The sequence below is a fragment of the Lissotriton vulgaris genome, chromosome 6 (genome assembly GCF_964263255.1).
Source record: "Lissotriton vulgaris chromosome 6, aLisVul1.2, whole genome shotgun sequence".
NCBI classification, from domain to species: Eukaryota; Metazoa; Chordata; class Amphibia; order Caudata; family Salamandridae; genus Lissotriton; species Lissotriton vulgaris.
The window spans coordinates 1400736127-1400751147 of NC_141694.1; the positions used below are offsets into that span (position 1 = coordinate 1400736127).

Sequence of the window (15021 nt, forward strand, 5' to 3'; positions counted from 1 at the left end):
CATTTCCTAGAGATAAGGAAAGTAAAATCTGTTATGTACAGCTATAGTTTCAGGTTTCCTACAAATCAACTCCACATTTAGAAAAACGTTCAGAGAAAAACAGTCAATGCATTCCTATGGAGAGAAATGAAGTGATCAAATACCAAAGGAGTACTCTGTCTTTGGGGTTGAGGTTCTGGATTTAGAACAAGGGTTCCCCCAGGGTCAAGGGTGCACTCTTGTAACACCCTCAGCAGCACTAGGGTAGACGAGTGCTGAGGCCCAAAGTTACCCAATGGGGAGGGGGGGGCACTCAGCTTGGTAGCCGCTTACGAGCAGGTCAATGGGTTGCGGGAGCAAAGCTACTGGACTGTAGCTCAGGACAAATGGGGAAACAAAGTAGCACCAAAAGGTGCACCCTCAGCAGCATTAGAGCGGCAGGGTGCGGTTTAGACGTCGGGCGCCATGTTTGCAATGGGGAACCCCTGGTTTGCAAAGGCACTGCAGGCTCTGGGAGGAAAGTCTTCTGTGTGTGACCACCACCTTCAAAAGTTAAGTTGGGATGTTGGGGAGGTTGGTTAGGCACAGTCGGTAGGGCCTCCCAAGGCAGTGGGTCTTCAGGTGCAGGGGTGTCTTTAGGCGTCTGGTTTCTCGTACCAGCTTGTCTCAGTGAGTCCCTAGAAAGAGGCCGCAGGCTTCGCTGGGAGATTCGAGGCAGTGCAGAGATCACCAGATCTCAGGTCAGGATTGCAGGGGAGACCTCCGGGCTGGGCCACTCGAACTTGGGCGACTGGTGCAGACTCACGTCTTTGGCCTGAGCCAGAGTTTGAGGGTGAGGGTGAAAAAAATCCGGTGTTCACAAGAGACAAAGTCTTTGGAAGGTAGGGCAGATCCTCAGGGTTCATGGGGTTGCTGGCTGCAGGACACCAGAGTTTCGCTTCTGCAGGTTTGAGGTGGGGATAGGCCGGTAGGACTGAAGCAAAGTCAATGGGCACTCTCCTCTTAGCTTCGGCTGATCGGTCCTCCTCCTTTTCTTCTTAATAGTTTCACGGAGGCGGCAAGGTTCAGGCTGGCCCCTAAATACTCGATTTAGTGTTGTGACAGGTAGGTTAAGGTTGGGACCAATGTGTTCCTTCCTTGGGGTGGGTACACCCTCTGTTATGCCACACTCTGGTTGGCTGCCCCCACCCCCTCCATCTACAAGAGGGCAGAGACTGAGCGTTGTGCTTCAACTCTCCTCCCCCATCTGTGGGGTGGGGTTGGAAATGGTGGGCACACGTCCCTTCCTCACTTTGTTATCCCACAGATTCTCCCACCAGAACCGGTGGGTCAGTTGCTGGGAGCAGCAAAGGACCTGGGCCAGCTCACAAAGGCCGCAAGCCTTTGAAGCTCCCCTTCGTTGACCCTGCCCATCCTGGGAGAGGAGGCTTGGTACCTCAGCCCAGAATGTGCATAGTTTCAGAACACTGATAGCAGTAGGCTCTCGATCAATAGGTCCAGAAACAGGTCTGGTGGTGGCAGCTGGCGAGCAGCCACTCAGCCTGGACATTAGTGGTAGGTCATTTTTAAGGGGACATCTCCAAGATGCCCTCACTTGGAAACTATAGAGGTACAGGGCTCATGCACCTGTATCCTCACTACTGGTATAGTTGACTCGGCTAGAGGGATGCTCACCTATGCCAGGGCAGTGGGTTGTAGGCATTGCACACAAGGATGTGTACCATGTAGAGTCTTCACTTTGTTCTGCACCAAAACACGCAGCCTGCAAAGGCAGTGTGTTTGTAAAGGTACAGGGCCTCCAAGGGTGGCACAATAAGTGCTGCAACCCTAAGAGGCCTTCCCGTGACACAGCACCCGTGGTACCTGTGGTACCATTTACAAGGCCAAAGAGTGCCAATTGGGTTTTGATTTCAATGCAGTTTTAGCAACCAAAAAAAAAAAAAAAAAACATAGGCCCTGGGTCCTGTTTGGCAGGAACCAAGGGCACACTTTCTTTCATAGATTCATTGGAAAAAGGTGTGGAGAGACTGAGCAGAGAAGGCTACTGTAAGAAGCACATCTCCGACACACACAATAGGGTGAATGGCAGTTGGGGGCCAGGTAGACTATTGTACATGGCTCAGAATTCATGTAGGAAAACTCTGGAGACAGATTTTGCATTTAAGGGGCCACCTCAAGCTCTTAGGGTGAATAAGATTGCCAAAATTGCAATGACCTACGATGATAATAAATATTCCAAGGTGGCATTCTTTATATCTGGGATGGAGGTGAGGGGAGGAACAAGCCTAGTTTGTAGTGGGAGATTTTAGAAAGATTCATAAGATACGAGGAACTGTGAACCCCGAGGGGGTGGCTGATTCATGTAACTCTAGACAAACTTACACTTGAAAAAAGCGAGGAACTGGCCCAACCTATAAGGATGAAGAAAATCATAAGGCGATTAAGTCCCTAAAGGATTCTAAGGTGTCTGGTCCTAATTGGTACAGAATGAAATTATAAATTATTCAGACAATGGTTTTAATGTTTAGGCTGTTCTACTCCACTGTGAAAGACTGGAATTACACCAGCCATGGCAGACGTGAGAATTTCTTGCTTGCTGAAATCCAGGAAGGATGTTGAGGAATATGGACCATACAGACCCATTTCACTACTTTATACTAAAGTAAAAATGTCTGCTAGGGTTATGGCTAGATCAGGATCCTGCTACAGATCGTACAACAAGATCAATAGGGGCTAGTTGGGAGAAGAGTAGCTACAACAGGTAGAACATATCCAATATGGTTGACTATACCAAAGCTTAAAGGAAGCTATTGCTTTTGAACTTGGATTGCCAAGGCAGTGTGTCTTAGGGTGGTTTCTCAGGAATTCAACGAAGGAGAGTCCTGGAAGAGTCCTAGTCATGGTATGGCTGAGAAGCTGCAAGTGTCGGTATTAACGCACAAGATTCCAGTGTTATAAGGGTAAGCCAGGGTACGAAGCAGAGATGGCCCGATTACTGCCCCCAAGACCCCACCCTAAGACCCGCCTCACAACCCACCACCATCCTAACGCCCCCCGCCTCCCAAATGTCATTGCCCAATTCCCAATGGTATATAATTAACAGGAATAATGCTGGCTTAGACAGGCCAGTGTAAAAGCAATTTAATAAAGCTATAGCTTAAGCTATATTTTGGGAGCTTTTTTGTACTTTAGTGAGATGGGATAAGGTTAAAAAAGTGGGTAAGATGAAAGAAGGAAAGGGGATTCCAAAAAATGGGATCAGGACATTCGCTTAAGAGAAGGCAAGTGACAGTAAGATTCTAACGAGAGCTAGCAGCTGGTGGATCGGTAGAAAGGTAACAGATTGTGAGCAATACTACATCAAGAGGAGTTGTAGGCTACATGCATGCAAAAGAAGAAACAAGGAGTAGAGCAAACAAGAAGATCACACTAGTCTGGTAGACTACGCAGGGTTGAAGCAGGCTGGAAGACATGGTAAAAGAATGGGTGGAAAGGAAGGGTCAAGGGACTTTCCAAATGCAAGAATCACAAAAACTAAAATCGAAAGTCAAGCTGAAATCGTAGGTCTATGGAAAAATGATGGGAGCACCAAGTAAAAGCGGTCAACTACACCAACAGCAGATGGAACAAGATTAATGAATGCATGAATTTAATAAAATTATAATGCATGATAGTTACCCCATAAGGACTAAGGATCTGGCCATTGGTGGTAATGAATAGGGGGATCAGAGTAGTTCGTATTTAATGAACAGCTAGGTCTTCAAATTTTCTGGAAGATTAAATGATCCTGGGTTTAAATGAGACAAATGCATTCCAGTGCTTGTTTTACAGAAATGAAAAGCGACCGCCGATGCAGGTACCTTTGTAGCGAGGCAGAGTAAACTAAGCAGAGGACGCATAGAGCAGAGAGCTTGGACAGTATGTTCAAAAGGGTTTAAGGTAAAGTGGACCAGAATTGTTATGGCCATGATGAGAGGCGCCAAATGTTTGCTAATAGGAAGCCAGTGAATCATCTTAAGACACGTCATTAGCTTCCTATGAGATAAAAGCACAAACAAAAGACCATTGAGGTATTAGGTCACCCAGATGGGTACCTCTGCCCAGGAAGTTGGTTCCATGATCAACATCAGGCAAACGGTGGATGGACCACTCAAGACTGAAAGGCTAAGATTAACCATATACAAACTAAGGTAGCGTATTTTAAGGTACTCAACTCACCGTTAAATTTTTCCATCCGGGATCATTGTTCAATCGATCAGCAACATAATAGCGAAGGCATTTTGCAAGATTGTCCATAAACTCTGTTCCCTACAACCAGAAATAGGAAAAGCATGCTTATAACTTCGCATGAAAGAAGGGTTGGAAGGGGAGGAGGGGTAGGAACATGGAAGTGGTTGTGAAGAGAGCCATTTAAGAGTATAGAAATGTTATAACTTTTTAAACAAGAACACTTACTGGAGTAATACAGTTGCTGTCAAATCTTTCTTTTATTTCCTCCGGAGGAAGATAACCACCTGAGAAGTTTCAAGAGAACAAGTTATTTAGCAAAAAACTAAATCCAAAACAGATCCTAATCTGAATAGGTCATGCTAAATAATCAAACAAAACAAGCATTGGCAAATCAAATAGGTCTCCTCCATACAAGAGCTACCAGCTTTGGCAATGTGTTTTTGCCATGTTGTACACCAGTGCGGCTGCTGTTTAGCATGGCTATAAGTTAGTGGCGTGGAGTGTCCTAGAGTGGAGTGGCGTAGTTTGGGCTGGAGCGGGGTAGACTGCCTTGTGGCCGGAGCAACGCAGATTGCCTTGGGGCAGACTGCCTTGGGGCCGGAGCGACGCAGATTGCCTTGGTCCGCCACGGGGCAGACTGCCTTGGACCGGAGCGGGTGTAGGAAAGTAGCCCTTTTTGGCATGGTCACCTGCACATTTTGCTTGGCAACTAATATGATTGCAACTGGAAGGGGCAGAGAGTATCGTAGAGTGCAGTGTCAGAGTGGATGAAGTGCAGTGTCAAATTTGGAGGTAGTCATTTAGGAAGTGTAGTCTCCAAGGGTCAGTAGCCCATTGGCTACTACCCTACACTCCCGCAACACCCCTAAATTCAGAATTATGGAGAGTCCCTGGCAGAGAAGCTGTTCCAGACGACCTATGAAGGAGAACACGAAGAGCTGCAAAAGACTGGAGAGCACCTTCCTTTGCCCCAGCCCAGCTGACCTGTCTGCCGCTCTTCTCAACTGTGCCAAAGAAGTTGCGTCCTGCCGCTGTGTGCCTCCAAAACCTAGGACTGCCTGCTGTCAAAGATTAAGACCTCTCGAAAAATAGCAGAACTGTTAGCCTACATCCTGTAGAAACTTCAAAAGAAAAAGACGGAGGACTCCGGAATTGCCAAAAACAGACACCTGAAGCCACCAATGCATGGTCCCAAAGTGTCCCAACAGTGTCAAGGTCCCCCAGCCCTCCAGAGCGAGAGTCCATCATGGCTTCACTCCGCGTGGACCCACCAATATAGCCTGCAGCCTCTGCACAGCAGGCCCCCTCTACCACGACTGCTCCTGGTAACAAAACCAGATACCTAAACTCCCCTCTGTATCAGTCGCCCTGGGCCAAGGAGAAGAGGAGCAAAGCGGTCCCTACATCCCTGAGCATCTCAAGGCCGGAGGCCCGCGTATTTATACTTCAACATTAAAATCACGCCTTTAAGCCAGACTCAAAGTAGATCGGTTGCAGCGGCCAAGCTTTGGGGGTTAGGTTAAGTACAGGTGCAGGCACCAAAAGCAGCGCCAAACACCACCAGCAGCAGCCGGGTGCAGTGTACAGTGCACAATTTCAACAATGGGGTATAATTCACAAGTGGGGGGGATAATGGAGTACTTTGACAGTTCCGCTATTAAACATCTTAGGACAGCGATTTACATGGCGACGGGTAAATTAACCTTTTTGTACGGACAAAAGGAAGGGGAAAATGTCTGAAGTATACCTATTTAGATTGTGATGGCTGTTAATAAAAAAGGAACCTGCTTGATCACTGAGGAAATAACTTGAAAACTTGTTTACAAAAGTGAGTCTGAGATGGGAGGTTCTGAAGTGAAAATCCATGCTGATAGGATTTAGGTTGAAGATCTTGTTTTGATAAAGATATTTTATAGTTTATATAGTCTGAGGAGGAAGGGTGGGGGGGGTTCAAGAGGAGGAGCTGAGGCTAGAGCGGTTGACATTGTATCCGGGGGACCCAGGTTAAAATTCCACCTTTGGCCTTGGATTAAACATCCTAGGATTCAGGACAAATCACTTAATCTTCCTTAGCCTAAAGATGGAAAATGTAATGTGTGAACTGGGTTTGTGTAATCCCCAACTTGATGCATGTGATCTTGTCGATAATCTTCCATTCCCCAAGTAATGTACAGAGCTTTGTTACATCTACTTGAGCTATACAAATTACAATACATAAAATCACACAAATGTATGTGTACGAGGTCTGTCAAATCGGTCAGCCTGAGCATGTGGTTGTGTTCAATGGGGACAGAATTGTACAAAAGTAATGTCAAGAGAGCTACTAAAGCAAAATAGCAACTTGCTGAAATGTTTAGAAGGGCAATTGGATAGTGTAGTGGCACACTTGCATCACATTGCATGCATATTTCAAACCCCAAACTTAATTCACTAGATTTAGTTAGCTTATGTATTCCAGTGAAGTTGATCTATTTTTAATTAGACTTCCAATACAAAATCCAAATGGAGTTTATAAACTTTTATTCTGGGAGGAGCACGTATGGTATAATCTTGCTGAATACAAAGCGCTTTCGTTCAGATGGAGGTTGGGGGCCTGAAAATTCATTTCACTTGTCATCTCCACTAATTCTGTGGAAACTGTCTTGAGCCTCGCTGTGCCTTCAGTTGCAACCTGGACCAATTGAAAAACAGAATACAACCACTCAACACATTCCCTGAAACCTCCATAACCTGCCATTGTGAAAGACTTTAGACCAAAGGACTCAAGTTTAGAAAAGTATAGATACAAGTACATACCTCGCTTCAGCACTTCCTCCCGGACACGTTGTTTCTCTTCAGTTAGCTCTACACCTTCCTTTGATGCTCTAAATCTTCTAGAGCGCTGTTGATTCATTTTAGCACGAGGGGCCTGGAATAAAGAGTTCTTTCAATTAACAAGTCAACATTTCAACTAACTTGAACAAGATATAAACTCAGGACCACACGCAAAAAATAAGCCCTCGGTTTCAAAGTCGAAAAAGGAACAGGTCTCATTCAGTTGACACAAACTAATAAATGACTGGCCATTGCAACTCCAGAACAGTCTTTCAGCTCCTTTCATCCATATTCTCAGAGCATCTTCTCATTTTAAGTATGTTGAGCAGATACATCAAGACTAGCCACCAAACATATATACTTCAGGTGGGCAATGTGTTAAACGTATAAATCTATTCCTTCGATTGTATACACACATACTATATTATATATATTAACTGGGGGGAAAAAAAAAGGGTATGAGGGAGGTTAGTAAGAAATTAGCATTTAAAAAACGTTCAAATTCAAGGGGAAAAAAAACAAAGGTTACAGGAACGTTACTGTTAGGCTGACATTTCATTTGTATCGAACCTGAGAAATTCTGCTGTTGCAGTCAGCTGAGCTAACTAGGACTAGCCCTCGCAATGCACTGGTTATGAACTCACATAGTAAATCCCTCACGACCGGGTGACCTCCTGGTGCACTGCTGCTTGGGAGATGAAGTCCACTTTAGTCCTGAGGCCCTCAGGACACAAGGGGGCCTCACCACCCACCAGCAATGCACCAAGAAGCGCGTTTAAAGAGTGGTGTATAAAGGGGTATGGCCTTGGACCACCTCTCATCAAATCACACTGTGTGGGGCTTACTGGAGATACCAGGTGGAATAATTAGCCCCCAAAAGGACCCTCAGTAGCAAAGGATACTTCATCCCCCCCCAAGCAATAGCGTGCCAGGAGGCACGTTTGCAGAGTAGTAGACAAAGAAGGCGGGGCCTCCAGAGAGTTGCCTGCTTTTGCGCCCCAGGGATCCCACCCCTCAAGACCGGGCCCATTTCAAAAAATGTTTATAAATATTACCGCGGGGTGAGGGGGGGAGGGGGCGGCCAGCAATTCTTCCACATCCCCCAGGGCTGGGCTTTTGCTGCATCCTTTTGTTTTATGAGAGGGGGAGGTGGACTGTGCAGCCCCCTCACCCAGGCCAATTTGGCCCCGAGGACCCCATCTCCGGCGGTCCGGCCTTTCATTTTTTGGAGGAAAAGGGGAGGCCGCATGTGCCCCCCTTACTACCTCCCCAGGGCCAGTTATGGCTCTCGCTTCCATGAAGCAAAGCAGAGTTTGCTATGGCATGACATAGCAGTGCTCCTGCCATGCCAGAGCAAACTAATGTCCCAGGGGTGGGACCCCAGGATATTGCTGGAGCCGGCCTGTTGGGGGTCCCCAGGGCCATTTACAGCTCCAGGACGGGGGCCGCGTGGCCCCACCCTCCCATCTTTGTAATGGCCCCAGGGAGGTGGTGGTCCCCTGGGCTACGGGAGTTGGTGTGCCCCCCCCCCCCCCCCCACAGCATTGAAGATAATTAGCCTAGGGGAGGTGGCAGTCCCCAGGGGTCAGGAGCACCCCCATGCAGTTTCTTAATCATTTAAGCCCCGGGAGGTGGCGGGTCCTCTGGGCATGCGGGGGCAGGTATCGCATTTTTAAATTGCTCTTGGGACCTTGTCCACCGGGGACTTCCGAGGAAATGAAGCACGGAAGCCAGTGCTTTGTTTTTGTGGTTTTTTTCTGCGCGATTCGCGGATCTAACATGATAGCCCCTGAGAAGGCCTACGGGTTTCTACCCTGCCCCCTTTCCTTACATCTTTGAAGTTTTTTCTACCCATTTTCTTGTAACTGTTCAACCGAGTCACAAGATCACTGCAAACACTTCCTGGTTTTAAGTGTTGCCAGCCAATCAGATCTCAGGCACAAGATCTGGGGGGTCCATCATAGCCCTATTTGCATATCTGAGAAATGTTTAAAATTTCTCAGGAACTACGGAACAGATTTACACCATTCAACAAAAAGAGTGAACTATGGACCAAGAGCTATCTTTTTGTTTATTTGGTGTAATTTCGTTCAGCAGCTCGGGCTGTAGTTGCGTCAACAGTTACCTATGGCCCCCGCTTGACAGAAACCCCTCCCCCCCTTGAAATTTTCAAGACCGCAGCTAAAGCGTGTGGGACACATTCGTCAAACGGCTCCAAACATGTTAATAAAGTTGAGGGTGAGTGATTACTTTGTTAATTGCACTACAAATCACTGTGAGCTGTGAACTTGGTTATAAATGAAGCTCCTGAGAACATAGTTTATGGAGCCATCCCGTGTGTGTAGGCTTAGTCTTGGACCCCCATAGTGATAATATGTGCTGCGTGGCTGCCTGCATGGCGATGCCCATCTGCAGACCACGCAGTGACTTTAAGGGGAATGTTAAGGCGTTCGGCAGACCTAACAAAGCGTATGCAGGGAATCTCTGGATCTCAAAGCGTATGCAGGGAATCTCTGGATCTCAGTCTCGAAGGTGGAGTCGATCTCATCCAGGACTATTTTCCACAAGTCTCCCAGTTCCGGGCAGTCCCAGAGGATGTGAGTCAGGGTACCCTTTTCCCCACACCCCCTCCAGCAGAGTTCGCTGCGCGTCGGGTTTCCTTTGTGTAGCCGGACTGGGGTGAGGTGCCAGTACATGGCTAGCTTTACTGCTGTCTCCCTCGCCTTGGTGTTGCGCGTAGTATGTGAGGCTCTATAGTATATGTACCCCCATTCTTTGGGTGACAAGGCCCTACCCAGTTCAGCCTCCCAGCGTTTTTGGCTCGGTGTTTTAGCCGGGGTGGGTGGAGGTGTGAGCATTTTATAGAGTTCGGAAATGAGGTGTTTGTCTGTAGTTTTAGTTAACAGCCATTTCTCAAAGGTCGTCATGGGACGGCTCACTAGGGCAGTGATTTCAGGATTAGTGAGCCAGTGTCGAAGTTGAAGGTACTGGAAAAGATAAGGATTTTCTATACCATACCCTTGTTTAATGTCCGCGAAGGGCTGAAATCCCTGCAAATCAAAAAGGTCACCTGCAGCTCGACATGCCGTGCCTCACCTGGAGGGAAGTCAGGGTTATCTAATATGGGAGTAAAAGGGGAGGGGAAAGTGGTCAACCCGTGTCTATGTGCCACCCGATCCCATACCTGTAGAGTCGTGCGTGTGATAGGGGATCGTAACCTGTATCTCGGTCTATGTTGCTTAGCTAGAAATGGAACTCTCCAAAGCAGCGTTCGCGCCATGGCCCTGTCCTGGAAGAGCCATCTCTTCTCGGCAATCGAATTTTTGAATGCAATAGTTACTGTTTGTTGCAATAGGCAACACAATTTCAAACGCAATGCAACATTGAGCTCAATGGGAATTTGTAGTTAAATGCAATTAGTTACTTTGTAGAGTATTTTTCTAAACGACAGGACTGGATCCTAGATTCAGTACCGGGACATGAGCTGTAAACAGTTAAGTAAAAGCATTTGTTACAGTAGTGATTTTTAAGGAATATTATTGTATTTTAAAAGTTGACACTTAGAAACTTTCAGTTGAAATTACCAATGTTATCCTACGGAAGGAAATTCAATTTGCAAGTAAAATATGTTCACGTTACTTTTGTAATCCAGTGCTGGACTCCAAGGTTCAGCATTGGGATCTCTATCTAAAAACAGGCAGGTAATTACATTATCCATGGCACGATTTTTAGAGAATATTTGTAAGTTTCAAAAATCGACACTTAGAAACTTTCAGCAAAAAGCAGGCAAGGATATCCTATGGAAAGAAATTCAAGGTACGGGTACGTACGGTTAGAATTCTTTTTCAGGATCAGTACTGGGCTCAAAGATGCAGCACTGAGGTCTCTCCTGATAACAGGTGAGTAAATCGGAATTCAAAGTTTGGCTGATTTTAGATTAATATTTGAAAGTTCCAAAACTCCACACTTAAAAGAATTTCTAAGTGTAACCAGTCAATGTTAGCCTATAGAAGAAAAGTGAGTTATCTGCTTTTAGGTAAGTACTCGACTGGCAGAGTTAAGGTTCTGGGCATAGACTCAGGATCTCCCAGGGTCAGGTAGGTACAGTTGTTACACCCTCAGCGGCACAGGGGCAGCCGGGTGCAGTGGTAGTTAGGCCCAATGTTATCCAATGAGAGGCAGGGGGCCTTCAATTGGTGGCTGTTGGCTAGCAGGCCAAACCGCTGTGGGAGCTGGGCTCCTGGTCACTTGCTCAGGGCATATGTGGAAGTAGGATAGGACATAGGTTCAGGCGGCTGGGTGCAAGGTGCTTTTGAGCCGTCGGGCGCTCAATGTTATTCAATAGAGATCTTGAAAAGGGAACAAAGGCTGCAGGCTCGGGGACGGAGGAACTTGTGGAACGACCAACACTTCGAGGAGTAAGTTGGGATCTTGGAGAATAGATAGGCACCCCGGATTTGGGCACAGGAGGGCGGGGGGGGGGGGGGGGTGCCGGGGTGTCTTTGGACATCAGGAAATCTTACCCTCCGCTGGTCGCGTTTGGGGAGGGGGGGTCCCTGGTTCTGAGTCTGCAGGCGGCGTCTGGGTAATTGAGGAGGGTCCATGGGCACTGGATTCCAGGTCATAATCGCCAGGGGGACGTCCTCAGTGTCTTTGTCCACTCGGGCACAGAACGGGCCCGGCGGGTGCAGAGTGGGCTGGATTTGCAGTTCCTGGCTGGCACCAGGGGTATTGCTGTTTGAGCAGAACCACTCCCAGTCTCCAAGAGGGTCAAGGCAGGCAGGTCCTTCGGGGTTCGAGGTTGTTGTCCGCAGGAGACTAGGATTTAGCAGGAGCAGGTTAAAGGATCAACAGGCCTGTAAGGCTGGGGCTAAGTCAGTTGGTGTCGTCCTCTTATTGGCAGCTGCACGGCAGGTCTTCTTGGTCTTCTTTCGAAATCGGGATAGAAGGAAGGTCCAGGGTGCCCTTAAATACTAAATTTAGGGGTGTTACAGGTAGGGGGAAGGGCAGGGACCAATAGGTTCCTGTCCTGGGGTGAGTACACCCCCTATCCTGCTCCTCTCCTGTGGGAGGGGGGCAGGAGCCTATCTCTGATTGGGCAGGGCTTCCCATCCACAATATTGCTGGAGCCCAGAGTTGTGCATCACCTCTCCCACCGGAGGGGTGGAGTTGGCACAGGCTGGCATACCCCCCTTTCCTCACGTAGGGTTTCCCCGACAGTCTTCCCGCCAGAGTGGGGGTTAGAACAGGTGGGGGCCAGTTGAGGAGTACAGCAAGAGGTCTGGAGAAGCTGACAAAGGTGGTAGGCATTTGAAGCTTCCCCCTGCCCATCCTGGGGAGGAGACCTAGCACCTCACCCAGGATGTGCATTGTTGCAGGCCCAGGAGAGCGGGGGGCTCTCCACCCAGGGGTCCAGCAACATGTCTGCTGTGTGGCAGCCTAGGCAGCCTCTCAGACAAGACGTGAATTGTAGGTTAGGTTTCAGGGGGCATCTCTAAGATGCCCTCTGTAGTGCATTTTACATTAAATCCCACACTGGCATCAGTGTGGGTTTAATGAGCTGAGAAGTTTGATAACCTTCGCAAGCTTCAGTGTAGCCATTATGGTGCTGTGGAGTTCGCAATGACAGCCTCCCAGCACCATATCCTCTTAATGGCATCACTGCACTTACGGTGCCCAAGACTGACCCTGGGTACTGTGGGGACACAGGGCTCATGCACCTGTGCCCACACCACTGGCAGAGGGCACCCAGCTAGAGGGGTGACATGTATGCAAAGGCAGTGGGTTTGTGAGCATGGCACTGGGATGTGTGCCATGTCGACTCTGTTTAGTGCTGCACCAGGACACTCAGTCTGCAAAGGCAGTGTGTGGGTGTCAGGGTGCAGGGCCCCTAAGGGTGGCATAATAAGTGCTGCAGCCCTTAGGCGTCTTCTCTGGTCACAATGCCGTGGGTAACTAGGGTGCCATTTACCAGGGGCTGACATGTGGCCAGAGATGCCAATTGGGTTTCAGCTTCAATACAGTTTTTAGGGAAGGAACACAGGCCCTGGGCACCCGATTGGAAGGAGCCCCGGGGACCCTCAGTCAAAGCAAATCAGCAAAAAGTGGGGGCATACCATGCAAGAAAGATGGCACTTTCTCACACCTATTGCCTGGATATGAAGAACTATACAGCAGAGGTAAGCCACATAACTGCTAAAAAGGACTTCAAATTGACTCGCATGCTTATACCTAAGGTTATGCTATATTGATATATCATATACATACACACTGAAAAAAAACCAAAGGTTACATGAAAGTTACAGTAGGGCTTAGATTTCACTTGTACAAAACTAGAGAAATTTACCAGTTACAATTACCCGAGATAACCATCTTGCACCCGAGCAAAGCACTGCTTAGGACCTTACATTACACCACTCATGACATAGTGTCACCACTGATGACCTCTCAAATGACATCACTGATGACATCAAGTGCTCATAGTGTTTTTAAGAGTTATGGGGTGCTAAACATATATACTAACCTGCTACAAAAGTTAGATTAGAAGATTAGCCGTACTACTGAGTGATACCACCTCAAAAATGTGTAATCTGAATGGGTGTGTGACTACCTGTAGCAGTGAGAGAGTGGCTGTGCGAGTGGGTGCATGCATTTCTAATTAGGTCGGTTGGTGACTGAAGGGGTGTACAAGTAGGTCTGTTGGTGGCTGCACAGGGGTATACAAGTAGGTCTGTTGGTGGCTGCGCAGGGGTATACAAGTAGGTCTGTTGGTGGCTGCGCAGGGGTATACAAGTAGGTCTGTTGGTGGCTGCGCAGGGGTATACAAGTAGGTCTGTTGGTGGCTGCGCAGGGGTATACAAGTAGGTCTGTTGGTGGCTGCGCAGGGGTATACAAGTAGGTCTGTTGGTGGCTGCGCAGGGGTATACAAGTAGGTCTGTTGGTGGCTGTTGGTGGCTGCGCAGGGGTGTACAAGTAGGTCTGTTGGTGGCTGCGCAGGGGTGTACAAGTAGGTCTGTTGGTGGCTGCAGGGGTGTACAAGTAGGTCTGTTGGTGGCTGCAGGGGTGTACAAGTAGGTCTGTTGGTGGCTGCAGGGGTGTACAAGTAGGTCTGTTGGTGGCTGCAGGGGTGTACAAGTAGGTCTGTTGGTGGCTGCAGGGGTGTACAAGTAGGTCTGAGGGTGGGTATGTGAGTGGGCAGGCGAGTAGGTGAGTGAATAAGTAGGTGTGGGAGGGCGAATGTATGAGTAGGTCAGTGGGTAAGAGTGACTGGCGGGTGAGCGTGTCAGTGTCCGTATGAGTGAGTGGGTGTGTGTGACACAGTGTCTGGGTGTCTGAATGGCTGTATGAGTGACTGGGTGTGTAAGTGGCTGTATGGATGAATGAGTTGCTGTTTGAGTGAGTTGGTGTGTGAATGGTTATATTTGAGTGTCAACAAGAAATAGGGGGGAGAAGGAGGTTAAACCAGACTAGGTCGGCCTCCAGTCAATATCAGAAATTCAGGAACCCAATTTGAAGGGTTCAGAGACCTAGTTGGTGTGTATGGTTACTGCCAATTTTGTCAGTGTGTACCAAGAATGAGAAAGAAAAATTTCTTTCTAGAGTCCCCTCACTCACCGGGGTTTCCCCACGGTGACATGCTTCATCATTGGGGCCATCCCAGTTCTCTACGAAAAGGGGCGTGCTGCGACTAGCGGACTACCTTAGAAGGTTAGAATACAGTGTTACCCCATTTAATAAACCAAACTAGGAGCAGAATAAATTTGAGGCCCACTAGCACGGTATTTTTAATCACACACCCACTCCACCATCACCACACTTTACACCACACATAGCCATTTCACAAAAAAGTGCTCCTGCGTAGTCCGCTAGTCGCAGCACGCCCCTTTTCGTAGAGAACTGGGATGACCCCAATGATGAAGCATGTCACCGTGGGGAAACCCCGGTGAGTGAGGGGACTCTAGAAAGAAATTTTTCTCTCATTCTTGGTACACACCGACA

The 15021-nt window shown here is 48.0% G+C and overlaps 1 protein-coding gene across 1 annotated transcript in view; it reads right to left on the reverse strand.

Moving 5' to 3' along the window:
* XRN2 (5'-3' exoribonuclease 2) overlaps window positions 1–15021 on the reverse strand; it is a 380297-nt gene that overhangs the window by 334607 nt on the left and 30669 nt on the right. Inside the window, exons 4-6 of the mRNA XM_086927507.1 lie at window positions 7006–7117; window positions 4435–4493; window positions 4198–4287 (exon numbers count right to left, since the gene is read on the reverse strand). Of these exons, the coding sequence (XP_086783633.1) occupies window positions 4198–4287; window positions 4435–4493; window positions 7006–7117 (261 nt within the window). The remainder of the gene's footprint in view (window positions 1–4197; window positions 4288–4434; window positions 4494–7005; window positions 7118–15021) is intronic.